General features: G+C 44.9%; 1 protein-coding gene across 1 annotated transcript in view; it reads right to left on the bottom strand.

Annotated features, from left to right (window-relative positions):
• The window catches only part of LOC311120219 (tensin-1-like), a 92,250-nt gene that overhangs the window by 59,899 nt on the left and 14,356 nt on the right, over positions 1–17,995 (bottom strand). Inside the window, exons 4-7 of the mRNA XM_084194831.1 lie at positions 11,766–11,841; positions 6,208–6,337; positions 6,000–6,065; positions 5,472–5,588 (exon numbers count right to left, since the gene is read on the bottom strand). Coding sequence (XP_084050957.1) covers positions 5,472–5,588; positions 6,000–6,065; positions 6,208–6,337; positions 11,766–11,841 — 389 coding nt within the window. The remainder of the gene's footprint in view (positions 1–5,471; positions 5,589–5,999; positions 6,066–6,207; positions 6,338–11,765; positions 11,842–17,995) is intronic.

Raw genomic sequence — 17,995 nt, 5'->3', positions numbered from 1 at the left:
GCTAAGACATTTGCCTCACCTTAACCCCTAGCTACAGGCTAGTCAGTGAAGGCTATGAGACATTTAGCTTAGCTCGTAGTGGGACTGTTATGAGTTGAGTTTCACAGGGTAACATTGATCGCAGTGCTCGAAGAGTAATGGAATTGCTTTCATTTGACCATACGGAGGTTTGTATTTCAGAGCCAGTATTTTAGAAGAGGTGATGGTACTCAAGTAGTCAAAAATAAAAGGTGCTTGGGTGTGACCTTCTAGCCATCGGAGGAGCAGCTGCTTGCCTGTTGGCTGAAGCTCAGGGTCACGTTTAGATAGAAATGCCACAAATAGAGCGGTAGATAGAAATGCCACAAATAGAGCGGTAGATAGAAATGCCACAAATAGAGCGGACATGCTGCCTTACAGAGACATGTCTGTTCTACTCAATATACTGTATTTCTATCTAAACGATCCACATCGCTGTGCTCTATTGAACGCAGCCTTAGTTAAGGTGAAGGAGACTATGTCCGTCAGTCAGTCGGTGGACATTATTCGTTTTTTATTTGATTTGATTGAACCTTTATATGATTTGTTGACTCCGTTTGGAAAGCCCTTTCTGTTTATTGACCTCTATGTGGCTAGGTTGTGACAAGCCTTTACCATAGGAAAACAACTTCAATTTAGCCAAACTGCTTGCTAAGTACTCCCACTAAATATTTTGATCCCAACTGTGCTAGTAAACACATAAATCTTCTATGTGTTCCTGTCTGCTCCTAACCCCATTGAGTTGGATGAGCTAATTGCCTTCTCAGTGTAGACTAACGAGGCTGCAGCTAGGAGAGAACACACTTAATTACAGTGGAAATGCAAAACACCAGAGTTTCCTGGAACCCATAGACTTTTTGTGCCATTACCACAAACACTCCGAAATGAGGCTTGTTTGCCTGCAAACTAGTCCCACAATCACTTTTCACAATCACAGAATGTCAATGAGCTCATTTTCAATGTCTTAGCTGTACATCCATATTGCAGTGTTGGCAGAGTGAAGTCACGGGCTTGGGTGCACAATGGGCAAGAGAGATTTGATGTTTTACAGCCTCAGAATGGATCAAATTTGGCACGCACGCATGCACGCACACAACATGCACACACGCAAGCACGTGTGCGCACACACACACACACACACACACACGATGCAAGAGGAGAGATCGACCCCTCTGCTATTTTTGCTACACATACTTAAAGCTGTAGATGGGTGTGACGGTGTGAGGGGATGGACATTTTATGACCTGAGTGAAAAATATATAGTCATGGGCATGACCTCTGCCCTTCCACCTATCCAGAGGACCAAGAAAAGCAACCTGGGTAAACATGCAGGAATGCTACCAGAAAGGCCCAGAGATTTGAACAGAAACTAATTTCAGAGCTAGGATGAGTTATCTTGGATCAGAAATCATAATCACATGTTTAAAAAAAGAACACTATAGATAGCCATATGTCACGTGTTTATTTATATTCCATACACTCTTAGAAAAAAAAGGTGCTATCTAGAATCTAAAAGGGTTCTTCAGCTGTCCCCATACGAGAACCCTTTGAAGAACCCTTTTTGGTTCCAGGAAGAACCTTTTTGGGTTCCGTGTAGAACCCCTTCCACAGAGGGCTCTACATGGAACCCAAAAGGGTTCTATCTGGAACCAAAAAGGGTTCTACCTCGGAAAAAAAGGTTATCCTATGGGGACAGCTGAATAACCCTTTTTTCTAAGAGTGCATGATTTCATATGAATCAGCAGTAATACTGTGACAGGTGTTATTTCTAAATAAATCATTCAGAGACAAACGACTCAACATATTAAACTCAAACATGATTGATTAATTGATTAATTGATTGATTGACATACAGTGAGGGAAAAAAGTATTTGATCCCCTGCTGATTTTATAAGTTTGCCCACTGACAAATAAATGATCAATCTATAATTTTAATGGTAGGTTTATTTGAACAGTGAGAGACAGAATAACAACAAAAAAATCCAGAAAAACGCATGTAAAAAATGTTATAAATTGATTTGCATTTTATTGAGGCAAATAATTATTTGACCCCCTCTCAATCAGAAAGATTTCTGGCTCCCAGGTGTCTTTTATACAGGTAACGAGCTGAGATCAGGAGCACACTCTAAAGTATAAAAGACAACTGTCCACAGAAGCACTGAATCAATCAGATTCCAAACTCTCCACCATGGCCAAGACCAAAGAGCTCTCCAAGGATGTCAGGGACAAGATTGTAGACCTACACAAGGCTGGAATGGGCTACAAGACCATCGCCAAGCAGCTTGGTGAGAAGGTGACAACAGTTGGTGCGATTATTCGCAAATGGAAGAAACACAAAAGACCTGTCGATCTCCCTCGGCCTGGGGCTCCATGCAAGATCTCACCTCGTGGAGTTGCAATGATCATGAGAACGGTGAGGAATCAGCCCAGAACTACACGGGACGATCTTGTCAATGATCTCAAGGAAGCTGGGACCATAGTCACCAAGAAAACAATTGGTAACACACTACGCCGTGAAGGACTGAAATCCTGCAGCGCCCGCAAGGTCCCCCAGCTCAAGAAAGCACATATACAGGGACGTCTGAAGTTTGCCAGTTAACATCTGAATGATTCAGAGGAGAACTGGGTGAAAGTGTTGTGGTCAGATGAGACCAAAATCGAGCTCTTTGGCATCAACTCAACTCGCCGTGTTTGGAGGAGGAGGAATGCTGCCTATGACACCAAGAACACCATCCCCACCGTCAAACATGGAGGTGGAAACATTATGCTTTGGGGGTGTTTTTCTGCTAAGGGGACAGGACAACTTCACCACATCAAAGGGACAATGGACGAGGCCATGTACCGTCAAATCTTGGATGAGAACCTCCTTCCCTCAGCCAGGGCATTGAAAATGGGTCGTTTATGGGTATTCCAGCATGACAATGACCCAAAACACACAGCCAAGGCAAAAAAGGAGTGGCTCAAGAAGAAGCACATTAAGGTCCTGGAGTGGCCTAGCCAGTCTCCAGACCTTAATCCCATAGAAAATCTGTGGAGGGAGCTGAAGGTTCGAGTTGCCAAACGTCAGCCTCGAAACCTTAATGACTTTGAGAAGATCTGCAAAGAGGAGTGGAACAAAATCCCTCCTGAGACGTGTGCAAACCTGGTGGCCAACTACAAGAAACATCTGACCTCTGTGATTGCCAACAAGGGTTTTGCCATCAAGTACTAAGTCATGTTTTGCAAAGGGGTCAAATACTTATTTCCCTCATTAAAATGCAAATCAATTTATAACATTTTTGACATGAATTTTTCTGGATTTTTTTGTTGTTATTCTGTCTCTCACTGTTCAAATAAACCTACCATTAAAATTATAGACTGATCATTTCTTTGTCAGTGGGCAAACGTACAAAATCAGCAGGGAATCAAATACTTTTTTCCCTCACTGTATATAGGTATTCGTACCAAGCGATTGGAGCATCACTAATTCAGCCTTCAAATAGACAGTGTGAGAGACTATTTTGAAGTCTGCTGAAGGAACACAATAACAACAACACCCACAGGTTGCAGCTCTTTATTTTGGTCAGAGTGACCATCGCTCCAGAATCACGAATATCGGGAATGTTTTGTCCGAGCCTGTGGCTAGACCCCGGAATGTGAATGTTGTGTGTGTGTGTGTATGTATTTGTGTGTGTATGTGTGTGTGTGTGTATGTATTTGTGTGTGTGTGTGTGTGTGTGTGTGTGTGTGTGTGTGTGTGTATGTGTGTGTATGTATTTGTGTGTGTATGTGTGTGTGTGTGTATGTATTTGTGTGTGTATGTGTGTGTGTGTGTGTGTGTGTGTGTGTGTGTGTGTGTATGTGTGTGTGTATGTATTTGTGTGTGTATATGTGTGTGTGTATGTGTGTGTGTATGTATTTGTGTGTGTATGTATTTGTGTGTGTATGTATTTGTGTGTGTATGTGTGTGTGTGTATGTATTTGTGTGTGTGTGTGTGTATTTGTGTGTGTATATGTGTGTATGTGTGTATGTATTTGTGTGTGTGTATGTGTGTGTGTGTGTGTGCTCCTGTTGTTTCATAGTCCACCACATACACCAGAGGAGTGTAATGAAAGTGAAGATGCCATCCTAGACATGCCATGCCTTAGCGTGTCCCCTGTCATTCTGACAATAGCACAAAGTAAAGCATGTTTTGGAGTGCACCACTTATGTCACCGATATCGTTAAGTTCAAGGTAAGTCGTTATATCTTTCTCATTTAAATGAAGAAAAAACGATGTAATAAAGAAAATAAATATACTGAAAGAAGAAAAGAGAAATAGTGTATCTAATCAATGCCAATAGTTGAAATGATAAAGACTGTATCTTATCCACTAGGTAGAACAGAATGTTAGTCTTTCTTTACCAACAGGTGTGGAATCTACATCTCACACAACTGTCACCTAAACATACACCTCAGGGTTAGAGGGGGATTTCTATTTCAATTGTGGAATTCACAGATTCGACTTGAATTCTACGGAAGGCTATTACTTAATACATGGCTTCATGACACAAGCGGCGACGGAGGCCTCCTTGTACTTTTGCATCCCAGTTTTATAGAGTTAAGGCAATGTCTGATTCATCCGTAGACTGAAAGTCATAAGTGAATAAACATGATGTCATCTTCTGTTGTTGTCTTTGCAAAGGTCATAAGTAGAGATTTCATGTCCAGTTTACACCAGTGGCATGCCAATCCGTCTGGTGACAAAACATTAACGTTCTGAATTTTTCTCTCTCTCTCTCTCTCTCTCTCTCTCTCTCTCTCTCTCTCTCTCTCTCTCTCTCTCTCTCTCTCTCTCTCTCTCTCTCTCTCTCTCTCTCTCTCTCTCTCTCTCTCTCTCTCTCTCTCTCTCTCTCTCTCTCTCTCTCTCTCTCTCTCTCTCTCTCTCTCTCTCTCTCTCTCTCTCTCTCTCTCTCTCTCTCTCTCTCTCTCTCTCTCTCTCTCTCTCTCTCTCTCTCTCTCTCTCTCTCTCTCTCTCTCTCTCTCTCTCTCTCTGTATGTAGAGATACTTGAGATTATAGTGGAGTTGGCTTGTGTGTGGCCAATGACCGTCCTGGCCATACATTCTAGGTTAACTTCTGAATGTCCCTCCTGGTCATTTTAGCAGGGAGGTACCATGGAGTGTGGGGGCATTAAGAGTCATTAACACCTCCTGACTTAGACTTTACAAGGGGAGTGTGTGTGTGTGTGTGTGTGTGTGTGTGTGTCCTTACTGTAAACAATGTGTGCAAGACCATCAACAACAATGTATGACCAAAAAACCAAAATGTCTGTGTGAAGATCTCTCAATTTGTACAACAGATAGTTCCGGCCACGCAATATGATTGGTTGAGAGGTGTTTGAAGCCATGACAACCACAACCACAGCATGCAAACTTAGTGTACATCAGGGAAAAGGGAGTCCTCCTGTACGCATGCCAAGTGGCAGTACTCACCATCCATAGTGTCCTCACAATGCTGATTGAGGTTCTCATAGGAGTCCCAGCGGATTAGAGCATCTTGGGTATTGTAGTCCACTGAGACAGTGGGCCCATTCTCCAAGTGGTCCATCCCTGGGGAAGAAAACACATACAGAGGGGTCAAAGAAGATAAATAAATAATTGGTCATTTAGCAGACGCTCTTATCCAGAGCGACTTACAGGAGCAATTAGGGTTAAGTGCCTTGCTCAAGGGCACATCGACAGATTTTTCACCTAGTCGGCTCAGGGATTAGAACCAGCGACCTTTCGGTTACTGGCACAACGCTCTTAACCACTAAGCTACCTGCCGCCCTCAAATGTTTTACTTCAGGTGACTTGTTTCTGTCGAAGAATTACCAAAACATACAGCACTTTACCATGGGCCAAAGCCATACCCATACAATAGGAGGTAGTGTCTGTCATCTTAAACACATTTCTGTTTCTGAATGAGCTTTCATTTGCTTGGAGAAAATGGCTGCCAACAAGAGGAGTAGGTATGCTTACCATTGATTTTTTCTGGCCCAAAGGAAAAGACAAACTCCACCTTTCCAAAATCTGGGAATCTGTCATCTGGTTTGAGGATGAGAGAAGAGAATAAAATGTGTCCATGTTTAAAACAATGACGGGAGATTGGAAAATAGGTTTGACAGATATTGTATGCATTATGCTGGAAATGTACGTTTTTTTGGACATTTAGGAATATCTTCTTTACCCTTGAAGGTCTCATCGAGCTCATTCTTCCCAAAGACGAGTCCCAAGTCGTGCACAGCGCATGTATGGAACTGCACCCGGAATATCACATCCCGCTGTGGGCTTCGGAAGCGCTTGTGGTAACACTTCAGCTGCAGAGGACAGGAAGATAGATCCCGTCTTTAAAGAGTTTGTTTCTGGTTTCTGGGACACTGAATCCCAAAAAGAGACAATGTCAGGGCTTTCATAGATTTCACGTTTCTCAAGTCACAAAGTTTACCTCGGAAACCTTCATTGACTTTGTTACTTTCACAGTGTTCAGATCACTAGGACAACTGAAAACGTGTGAAAGCATTTGAAGGTGGAATTGATTTAGCTTGGAGTTTTGCCATTTAGAGACTATTCCATTTGTTCCATTGTACTGGGCAAACTAAATCAAGCACAGACATATGTTTTTGATCCAGATCTGACATACAGTACAGTGTCACTGTGAAATACCAGCTGATAACATTGCAGCTTGATTCACAGTACAATCCTGTTTCAGGGCATTTGTCAGTGTGCTAGAGAAAACAGTTTTGTTTTAATATAAAGCTCTGTAAATGTATGGCCTGCCTTCCCAAACAAGAACAGTATTATCCAGACCATTGCTATTCACACAAGAGCCATGTAAAGCCTTGTAAACCCAAACACTACAAAGGAAACTCTTCACTCGATCCCCCACTGTGCTTCACCCTGGCTAGGGGTTGGCCAGATCTTTTACAAGGATCTCACATTTACAGGTACTCAAGGAATATTTAGCCCAAATGACACACTGCACACAAACTATGGCTGAACTGGGGAACTAGGGAACTGGGGAACTGTGGAACTAGGGAACTGGAGAACTGGGGAACTAGGGAACTGGAGAACTGGGGAACTAGGGAACTGGAGAACTGGGGAACTAGGGAACTGGAGAACTGGGGAACTAGGGAACTAGGGAACTGGAGAACTGGGGAACTAGGGAACTGGAGAACTGGGGAACTTGGGAACTGGATAACTGGGGAACTAGGGAACTGGAGTGAATGTACTGAGCAACTTTCAGGGTGTATATGCCTGAAGAACACCTCCACTGGACTGGACTAATTTAGCCTCATAATAACCCTGATAGGATATGGGTCAGGTTCATTTAGCCTCATAATAACCCTGATATGATATGGGTCAGGTTCATTTAGCCTCATAATAACCCTGATAGGATATGGGTCAGGTTCATTTAGCCTCATAATAACCAGGATAGGATATGGGTCAGGTTCATTTAGCCTCATAATAACCCTGATAGGATATGGGTCAGGTTCATTTAGCCTCATAATAACCCTGATAGGATATGGGTCATGTTAATTTAGCCTCATAATAACCCTGATAGGATATGGGTCAGGTTCATTTAGCCTCATAATAACCCTGAGAAGATATGGGTCATGTTAATTTAGCCTCATAATAACCCTGATAGGATATGGGTCAGGTTCATTTAGCCTCATAATAACCCTGATAGGATATGGGTCAGGTTCATTTAGCCTCATAATAACCCTGATAGGATATGGGTCAGGTTCATTTAGCCTCATAATAACCCTGATAGGATATGGGTCATGTTAATTTAGCCTCATAATAACCCTGATAGGATATGGGTCAGGTTCATTTAGCCTCATAATAACCCTGATAGGATATGGGTCAGGTTCATTTAGCCTCATAATAACCCTGAGAAGATATGGGTCATGTTAATTTAGCCTCATAATAACCCTGATAGGATATGGGTCAGGTTCATTTAGCCTCATAATAACCCTGATAGGATATGGGTCAGGTTCATTTAGCCTCATAATAACCCTGATAGGATATGGGTCAGGTTCATTTAGCCTCATAATAACCCTGAGAAGATATGGGTCAGGTTCATTTAGCCTCATAATAACCCTGAGAAGATATGGGTCAGGTTCATTTAGCCTCATAATAACCCTGATAGGATATGGGTCAGGTTCATTTAGCCTCATAATAACCCTGATAGGATATGGGTCAGGTTCATTTAGCCTCAAAATAACCCTGATAGGATATGGGTCAGGTTCATTTAGCCTCATAATAACCCTGATAGGATATGGGTCATGTTAATTTAGCCTCATAATAACCCTGATAGGATATGGGTCAGGTTCATTTAGCCTCAAAATAACCCTGATAGGATATGGGTCAGGTTCATTTAGCCTCATAATAACCCTGAGAAGATATGGGTCAGGTTCATTTAGCCTCATAATAACCCTGATAGGATATGGGTCAGGTTCATTTAGCCTCATAATAACCCTGAGAAGATATGGGTCATGTTAATTTAGCCTCATAATAACCCTGATAGGATATGGGTCAGGTTCATTTAGCCTCATAATAACCCTGATAGGATATGGGTCAGGTTCATTTAGCCTCATAATAACCCTGATAGGATATGGGTCAGGTTCATTTAGCCTCATAATAACCCTGAGAAGATATGGGTCAGGTTCATTTAGCCTCATAATAACCCTGAGAAGATATGGGTCAGGTTCATTTAGCCTCATAATAACCCTGATAGGATATGGGTCAGGTTCATTTAGCCTCATAATAACCCTGATAGGATATGGGTCAGGTTCATTTAGCCTCAAAATAACCCTGATAGGATATGGGTCAGGTTCATTTAGCCTCATAATAACCCTGATAGGATATGGATCATGTTAATTTAGCCTCATAATAACCCTGATAGGATATGGGTCAGGTTCATTTAGCCTCAAAATAACCCTGATAGGATATGGGTCAGGTTCATTTAGCCTCATAATAACCCTGAGAAGATATGGGTCAGGTTCATTTAGCCTCATAATAACCCTGATAGGATATGGGTCAGGTTCATTTAGCCTCAAAATAACCCTGATAGGATATGGGTCAGGTTCATTTAGCTCCATAACCCTGATAGGATATGGGTCAGGTTCATTAGGCAGCAAATGGAAACAGCAGGGCTAGTCTAAACAGAAACACCCATTTTCAGTTGCAAAACATTTAAAAACCCTTTCCGTTGCATGCCCTAATGCATGTCAATGATTCATTAACTTATTTTCAGACATTGTTGGCTGCAGACAGCCTCTGTTCGCTATGGCATAATATGTTGCTTTGGTGTAAACGTCACACAGGTCTAGACTGGTTAAACCAAGCTGAACGCTGCGCTCAACCTTGGTGAAGTGAAACAATGATGAGCACAGCGTTCAGTCTGGTTAAATGTCCTCAGCACATGACGGAAATGGTTCACTTCCATGGACCAGCCTTCCTCAGCTGGGATTAAAGCCATTGGGTTGAAGGAACTAAAAAAAGAGCAGGATTTTATTTGCAGAGACAGAAGCAAAACAAACAACTCTAGATGAGGAATGAGAGGAAACTGGGTCAAACGGCCTGCGGCTGGTGTGTGGCTTCATGGGTTATGTATTCCTCCCACTGGGGTTCTGGGGGGGGGGGGGGGGGGGGGGGGGGGGGGGTACAATGCTAGCCTAGTTTGAGGAAAAGCAGAAGAAAAACACACAATGACAAACTGATTCAGAATGTCCTTCAATATCAAATATGCTAGATTATAAAGGCAAAAAAAAAACATGTTGACAGCGTTTATATGTTGTAAACAGAAAACAAAATGCTTGAAATCCTCCCCTGTGACTACAGCTAAATGAAAGTCAAGAAGTAGAGCGGAACAGTTTTTAAAGACAATGTTATATTATTGGGGGAGGGGGAAGTTGACGCTCATTCACTGCATTTCTATACAATTAAAAGAAAACTCTAAAATGCTATTTGGAAAACAGCTAAAACAAGCAACAAGCTTTATTCAGTCGGGTCTACAAACACATAGCCTATTAGCTATGCAATTAGCCGCTACACATTAACTCAGCACCGGGATTAAAAACTAGAATTCAATACATACAGAGGGATGTGTTGGCAGAAAAAGTATTTTATCAACAAAAGGTAAACAAATATGTTTTGCTTTACATAACTTTTTTTTTTTTGTTGTTGTTGCAGTTTTACAGTTTTCCTGTAATTCTACACATTTTGTCATGGGATTGGGGAGACATTTTTGCCATTTTAAAAGCACATTTCCTGCAAATCCGACACATTTCGCCATGACCTATACCATGTTAATATGATATCTGAGTGAGAGTGACTAACAAAATCAATGGGGGCCCCCTGGAGGTCAGGGCCCCTGGAGGTCAGGGCCCCCTGGAGGTCAGGGCCCCCTGGAGGTCAGGGCCCCTGGGCACGTGCCCTGCGTGCCCGGTTGGTAATTCGTCCATGATTATTACAAGTTTAGATAGCTGGCTAGACTAACTAGGCTACTTTACCAACGTAACATTTTTAACTGACATGGCCCACTGGGCACAGACATCAGTTCAACATCTAGTTTTGATTTACATTTGGTCGAGTTCACCATGTCATTGGATTTAGAAATTAAAAAAAAAAAAAAATGATATTCCCTTATGTTGATGACTTTACGCAAACCCAATCAGTTTTCCACAATTATTCAACGTCATCACATTGATTTAGTTGTTGTTGAAATGACGTAAAACAACGTTCATTCAACCCGTTTTTGCACAGTGGGAGGCTAATTGAGTAACTGTCAGTGACATATGACAAGATGAAAACTATTGCAACCAAGTTCTGAAATTGCACCGAAATTCCTATTCTAACTGTCAACAGTAAGTTGAGTCCTTGACTGAGTTCTGAAAAAAAAGCTGTCATCAAGGCAAAGGGTGGCTATTTGAAGAATCTCAAACATAAAATGTAATTTGATTTGTTTTATGTTTGATGTCTTCACTATTATTCTACAATGTAGAAAATAGTAAAAATAAAGGAAAACCCTGGAATGAGTAGGTGTGTCCAAACTTTTGACTGGTACTGTATATATCTTTCTTCATTATTATATATTTTTTGAGAGAGGTCCGGCCTCAGTGTTTTCATATGTAGCTACAGGCCTGCTGCTACAGTGTCTGTTTGGGGCCAAACGGTATTGCCTTCGGGTAAGAACTGCTTTTAAATTGCCTTGGCAGAAATGATGTCACCATTGTACACGCAAATCAATCAGTGGCTGATAGACTAGCCAGCTGAAGCTATACGTCTCTGTGTCCGTGCTGAAGACCGTGGAGAATGGACAATAAAGTATTCGTCTTCTTCTTGTCTTAAAACTCTAATAAAAACTCTAATATGTCCAGCATGCTCTTGAAGAGGACGTCATTCTGACATGCTAGCTTATAGCCTGCATATCGTGTGCTAATGAGGGTAGTTAAACTGAGGTATAGGGCACATGCCAACTGTCCTCTAGTTTTTACTGCCCTGCTGTTTTATTAATGGGGACTATTAAAGTCTTAAGGATAAACATACTGTATTTGGACACAATGTATTTGGACTCAAAAGTTGCTAAATTAAATTGCATTCCCTCTTAACGACAGAAGTCAATCCACTATCTCCTCATTTTGAGGGGGCATAATACTTTACTATACTACACACTCCCAAAGGCTATGTACAGTACATGCCATACTTCTCCATGTCACTCAGGGATGAGCTGATGGTTCTTACCAGAATGTCCCCCTTCAGCAGCAGGCCAGGCTCAATGGTGATGCAGACACTGGTCTGGCTGTCTCCCTGGACATTACTGGAAACACACACAGAGCATTGTGAACACACCATACCATCACGCTATAAACCAACACATAAAACAAATCACCACTCCACACCAAACACAGAAACACAACACATGTTGTACTCGCTTGAACACACCACCGCTATACATCAAACCACATTGATATCATCACGCTGTAAACACACACACACACACAGAGAGAGAGCACGGGTTACTGTTTTGAATGCAACACCACCCGACACCAAACACAGACGCACACCTCTTTTACACACACCGGTTAGCTAGACGTATGATCAGTGAAGTAGATGATTAACTATTATGAAGACTTGATTGGTAAGACAGTGAGATGGTGCACTTGACCACTATGTTCTGGTTGAGGGTAATGGTCTGGCTGAGGGTAATGTTCTGGCTGATGATAATGTTCTGGCTGAGGGTAATGGTCTGGCTGAGGGTAATATTCTGGCTGAGGGCAATGCTCTGGCTGAGGGTAATGTGTACCTACATGCATGTCTCAATGTGAGCCAGGGACCAAAGGAATACTAGGTAATAGAGTGCATGTCAGAGAGGGGGATGAGGGAGAGACGGAGGGAGGGAGAGAGATGGAGCCTTGAGGGGGGAGCGGAGCACCCTGGGGAATATAGAGATCCAGGTTAGTGATTAAACACACAGCTTTAGTACAAATACAGGTACACACATACTGGGTATGCACATATGAGTGCGCGCACACACACACACACACACAAGATTTAGATGGATATATGGATATTATGGAGACTTGATTGGTAAGACAGTGAGATGCATATACATACATACTGTACATGGAGATACAGGGAAATAAAAGTTTTAGCAATGCAAAGACAAGGAAGGACGGAAGGACGGAAGGAAGGAAGGAAGGAAGGAAGGAAGGAAGGAAGGAAGGAAGGACGGACGGAAGGAAGGAAGGAAGGAAGGAAGGAAGGAAGGAAGGACGGAAGGAAGGAAGGAAGGAAGGAAGGAAGGAAGGAAGGAAGGAAGGAAGGAAGGAAGGAAGGAAGGAAGGAAGGAAGGAAGGAAGGAAGGAAGGAAAGTGGAGGAGACCACGTTATTGGTACCACCTGGGGTGCCATGATTTGTCCTGCCATCTGTGGGCATGCCCTCCTGTGTGCTCAAACAACTGCTTAAAGCTGTATAATCCATCACTACCTGCCCGGGCCTGGGAAGCTGTAGGGGTCCTTCAGCAAGGCCCTGGGGTGTACACACACATCCCTGTCTACTTACTTCACTGGCTCCTCCAGTTACTAATAACACTACTACTGATCGTAACACCAGGCTGGAACATCTGAGGCTGGGGAACAAGAGCCTGGGGCTGGGGAACGAGAGAATGGGGCACAAAAGACTGGGGAACTAGAGACTGGGGAACTAGAGACTGGGGAACGAGAGAATGGGGCACAAAAGACTGGGGAACTAGAGACTGGGGAACTAGAGACTGGGGAACTAGAGACTGGGGAACTAGAGACTGAGGAACTAGAGACTGGGAAACTAGAGACTGAGGAACTAGAGACTGGGAAACTAGAGACTGGGGAACTAGAGACTGGGAAACTAGAGACTGGGGAACTAGAGACTGGGAAACTAGAGACTGGGGAACTAGAGACTGTGGAACTAGAGACTGGGGCTGGGGAACTAGAGACTGGAGAACTAGAGACTGGGAAACTAGAGACTGTGGAACTAGAGACTGGAGAACTAGAGATTGGGGAACTAGAGACTGTGGAACTAGAGACTGGGAAACTAGAGACTGTGGAACTAGAGACTGGGGAACTAAAGACTGGGGCTGGGGAACTAGAGACTGTGGAACTAGAGACTGGAGAACTAGAGATTGGGGAACTAGAGACTGTGGAACTAGAGACTGGGGAACTAGAGACTGTGGAACTAGAGACTGGGGAACTAAAGACTGGGGCTGGGGAACTAGAGACTGTGGAACTAGAGACTGGGGAACTAGAGACTGGGGAACTAGAGACTGGGGAACTAGAGACTGGGGAACTAGAGACTGGGGAACTAGAGACTGGGGAACTAGAGACTGGGGCTGGGGAACTAGAGACTGGGGAACTAGAGAATGGGGAACTAGAGACTGGGGAACTAGAGACTGGGGAACTAGAGACTGGGAAACTAGAGACTGGGGAACTAGAGTCTGTGGAACTAGAGACTGGGGAACTAGAGACTGGGGCTGGGGAACTAGAGACTGGGGAACTAGAGAATGGGGAACTAGAGACTGGGGAACTAGAGACTGGGGAACTAGAGACTGGGAAACTAGAGACTGGGGAACTAGAGACTGGGAAACTAGAGACTGGGGAACTAGAGACTGGAGAACTAGAGATTGGGGAACTAGAGACTGGGAAACTAGAGACTGTGGAACTAGAGACTGGGGAACTAAAGACTGGGGAACTAGAGACTGGAGAACTAGAGACTGGGGAACTAGAGACTGGGGAACTAGAGATTGGGGAACGAGAGACTGTGGAACTAGAGACTGGGGAACTAGAGACTGGGGAACTAGAGACTGTGGAACTAGAGACTGGGGAACTAGAGACTGGGGAACTAGAGACTGGAGAACTAGAGATTGGGGAACTAGAGACTGTGGAACTAGAGACTGGGGAACTAGAGACTGGGGAACTAGAGACTGTGGAACTAGAGACTGGGGAACTAGAGACTGGGAAACTAGAGACTGTGGAACTAGAGACTGGGGAACTAAAGACTGGGGCTGGGGAACTAGAGACTGTGGAACTAGAGACTGGGAAACTAGAGACTGTGGAACTAGAGACTGGGGAACTAAAGACTGGGGCTGGGGAACTAGAGACTGGGGAACTAGAGACTGGGGAACTAGAGACTGTGGAACTAGAGACTGGGGAACTAGAGACTGGGGCTGGGGAACTAGAGACTGGGGAACTAGAGACTGTGGAACTAGAGACTGGGAAACTAGAGACTGTGGAACTAGAGGCTGGGGAACTAGAGACTGTGGAACTAGAGGCTGGGGAACTAGAGACTGGGGAACTAGAGACTGTGGAACTAGAGACTGGGGAACTAGAGACTGGGGAACTAGAGACTGGGGAACTAGAGACTGGGGAACTAGAGACTGTGGAACTAGAGACTGGGGAACTAGAGACTGAGGAACTAGAGACTGGGGAACTAGAGACTGGGGAACTAGAGACTGGGGAACGAGAGAATGGGGAACGAGAGACTGGGGAACGAGAGAATGGGGAACGAGAGAATGGGGAACTAGAGACAGGGGAACGAGAGAATGGGGAACTAGAGACTGTGGAACTAGAGACTGGGGAACGAGAGAATGGGGAACGAGAGAATGGGGAACTAGAGACTGGGGAACGAGAGACTGGGGAACTAGAGACAGGGGAACGAGAGAATGGGGAACTAGAGACTGGGGAACTAGAGACTGGGGAACGAGAGACAGGGGAACGAGAGAATGGGGAACGAGAGAATGGGGAACTAGAGACTGGGGAACGAGAGACAGGGGAACGAGAGAATGGGGAACGAGAGAATGGGGAACTAGAGACTGGGGAACGAGAGACAGGGGAACGAGAGAATGGGGAACGAGAGAATGGGGAACTAGAGACTGGGGAACTAGAGACAGGGGAACGAGAGAATGGGGAACTAGAGACTGGGGCTGGGGAACTAGAGACTGTGGAACTAGAGACTGGGGAACTAGAGACTGTGGAACTAGAGGCTGGGGAACTAGAGACTGGGGAACTAGAGACTGTGGAACTATACACTGGGGAACTAGAGACTGGGGAACTAGAGACTGGGGAACTAGAGACTGTGGAACTAGAGACTGGGGAACTAGAGACTGGGGAACTAGAGACTGGGGAACTAGAAACTGGGGAACTAGAGACTGGGGAACGTGATAATGGGGAACTAGAGACTGGGGAACTAGAGACTGAGGAACTAGAGACTGGGGAACTAGAGACTGGGGAACTAGAGACTGGGGAACGAGATAATGGGGAACTAGAGACTGGGGAACTAGAGACTGTGGAACTAGAGACTGTGGAACTAGAGACTGGGGAACTAGAGACTGTGGAACTAGAGGCTGGGGAACTAGAGACTGGGGAACTAGAGACTGTGGAACTATACACTGGGGAACTAGAGACTGGGGAACTAGAGACTGGGGAACTAGAGACTGTGGAACTAGAGACTGGGGAACTAGAGACTGGGGAACTAAAGACTGGGGAACTAGAAACTGGGGAACTAGAGACTGGGGAACGAGATAATGGGGAACTAGAGACTGGGGAACTAGAGACTGAGGAACTAGAGACTGGGGAACTAGAGACTGGGGAACTAGAGACTGGGGAACGAGATAATGGGGAACTAGAGACTGGGGAACTAGAGACTGAGGAACTAGAGACTGGGGAACTAGAGACTGGGAAACTAGAGACTGGGGAACGAGAGAATGGGGAACTAGAGACTGGGGAACTAGAGACTGGGAAACTATAGACTGGGGAACTAGAGACTGGGGAACGAGAGAATGGGGAACTAGAGACTGGGGAACTAGAGACTGGGAAACTAGAGACTGGGGAACGAGAGAATGGGGAACGAGAGAATGGGGAACTAGAGACTGTGGAACTAGAGACTGGGGAACGAGACAATGGGGAACTAGAGACTGTGGAACTAGAGACTGGGAAACTAGAGACAGGGGAACTAGAGGCTGGGGAACTAGAGACTGGGGAACTAGAGACTGGGGAACTAGAGACTGGGAAACTAGAGACTGTGGAACTAGAGGCTGGGGAACTAGAGACTGTGGAACTAGAGGCTGGGGAACTAGAGACTGGGGAACTAGAGACTGGGGAACTAGAGACTGGGGAACTAGAGACTGTGGAACTAGAGACTGGGGAACTAGAGACTGGGGAACTAGAGACTGGGGAACTAGAGACTGTGGAACTAGAGACTGGGGAACTAGAGACTGGGGAACTAAAGACTGGGGAACTAGAGACTGGGGAACTAGAGACTGGGGAACTAGAGACTGGGGCTGGGGAACTAGAGACTGTGGAACTAGAGACTGGGAAACTAGAGACTGTGGAACTAGAGGCTGGGGAACTAGAGACTGTGGAACTAGAGGCTGGGGAACTAGAGACTGGGGAACTAGAGACTGGGGAACTAGAGACTGGGGAACTAGAGACTGTGGAACTAGAGACTGGGGAACTAGAGACTGGGGAACTAGAGACTGGGGAACTAGAGACTGTGGAACTAGAGACTGGGGAACTAGAGACTGGGGAACTAAAGACTGGGGAACTAGAGACTGGGGAACTAGAGACTGGGGAACTAGAGACTGTGGAACTAGAGACTGGGGAACTAGAGACTGGGGAACTAATGACTGGGGAACTAGAGACTGGGGAACTAGAGACTGGGGAACTAGAGACTGGGGAACTAGAGACTGAGGAACTAGAGACTGGGGAACTAGAGACTGGGGCTGGGGAACTAGAGACTGGGGAACTAAAGACTGATGGACTAGAGACTGGGGAACTAGAGACTGAGGAACTAGAGACTGTGGAACTAGAGAATGGGGAAATAAAGACTGGGGAACTAGAGACTGGGGCACAAGAGACTGGGGAACTAGAGACTGGGGAACTAGATACTGGGGCACAAGAGACTGGGGAACTAGAGACTGGGGAACTAGATACTGGGGAACTAAAGACTGGGGAACTAGAGACTGGGGAACTAGAGACTGAGGAACTAGAGACTGGGGAACTAAAGACTGGAGAACTAGAGACTGGGGCTGGGGAACTAGAGACTGGGGAACTAAAGACTGAGGAACTAGAGACTGGGGAACTAGAGACTGGGGAACTAGAGACTGAGGAACTAGAGACTGTGGAACTAGAGAATGGGGAACTAAAGACTGGGGAACTAGAGACTGGGAAACTAGAGACTGGGGAACTAGAGACTGGGGCACAAGAGACTGGGGAAGTAGAGACTGGGGAACTAGATACTGGGGCACAGGAGACTGTGGAACTAGAGACTGGGGAACTAGATACTGGGGAACTAAAGACTGGGGAACTAGAGACTGGGGAACTAGAGACTGGGGCTGGGGAACTAGAGACTGGGGAACTAAAGACTGAGGAACTAGAGACTGGGGAACTAGAGACTGGGGAACTAGAGACTGGGGAACTAGAGACTGAGGAACTAGAGACTG

This window comes from Coregonus lavaretus (genome assembly GCF_964263955.1).
Source record: "Coregonus lavaretus genome assembly, contig: HAP1_SCAFFOLD_1681, whole genome shotgun sequence".
NCBI classification, from domain to species: Eukaryota; Metazoa; Chordata; class Actinopteri; order Salmoniformes; family Salmonidae; genus Coregonus; species Coregonus lavaretus.
The sequence above is the reverse complement of the archived record's forward strand: the minus strand, read 5'-3'. Positions and strand labels throughout refer to the sequence as shown.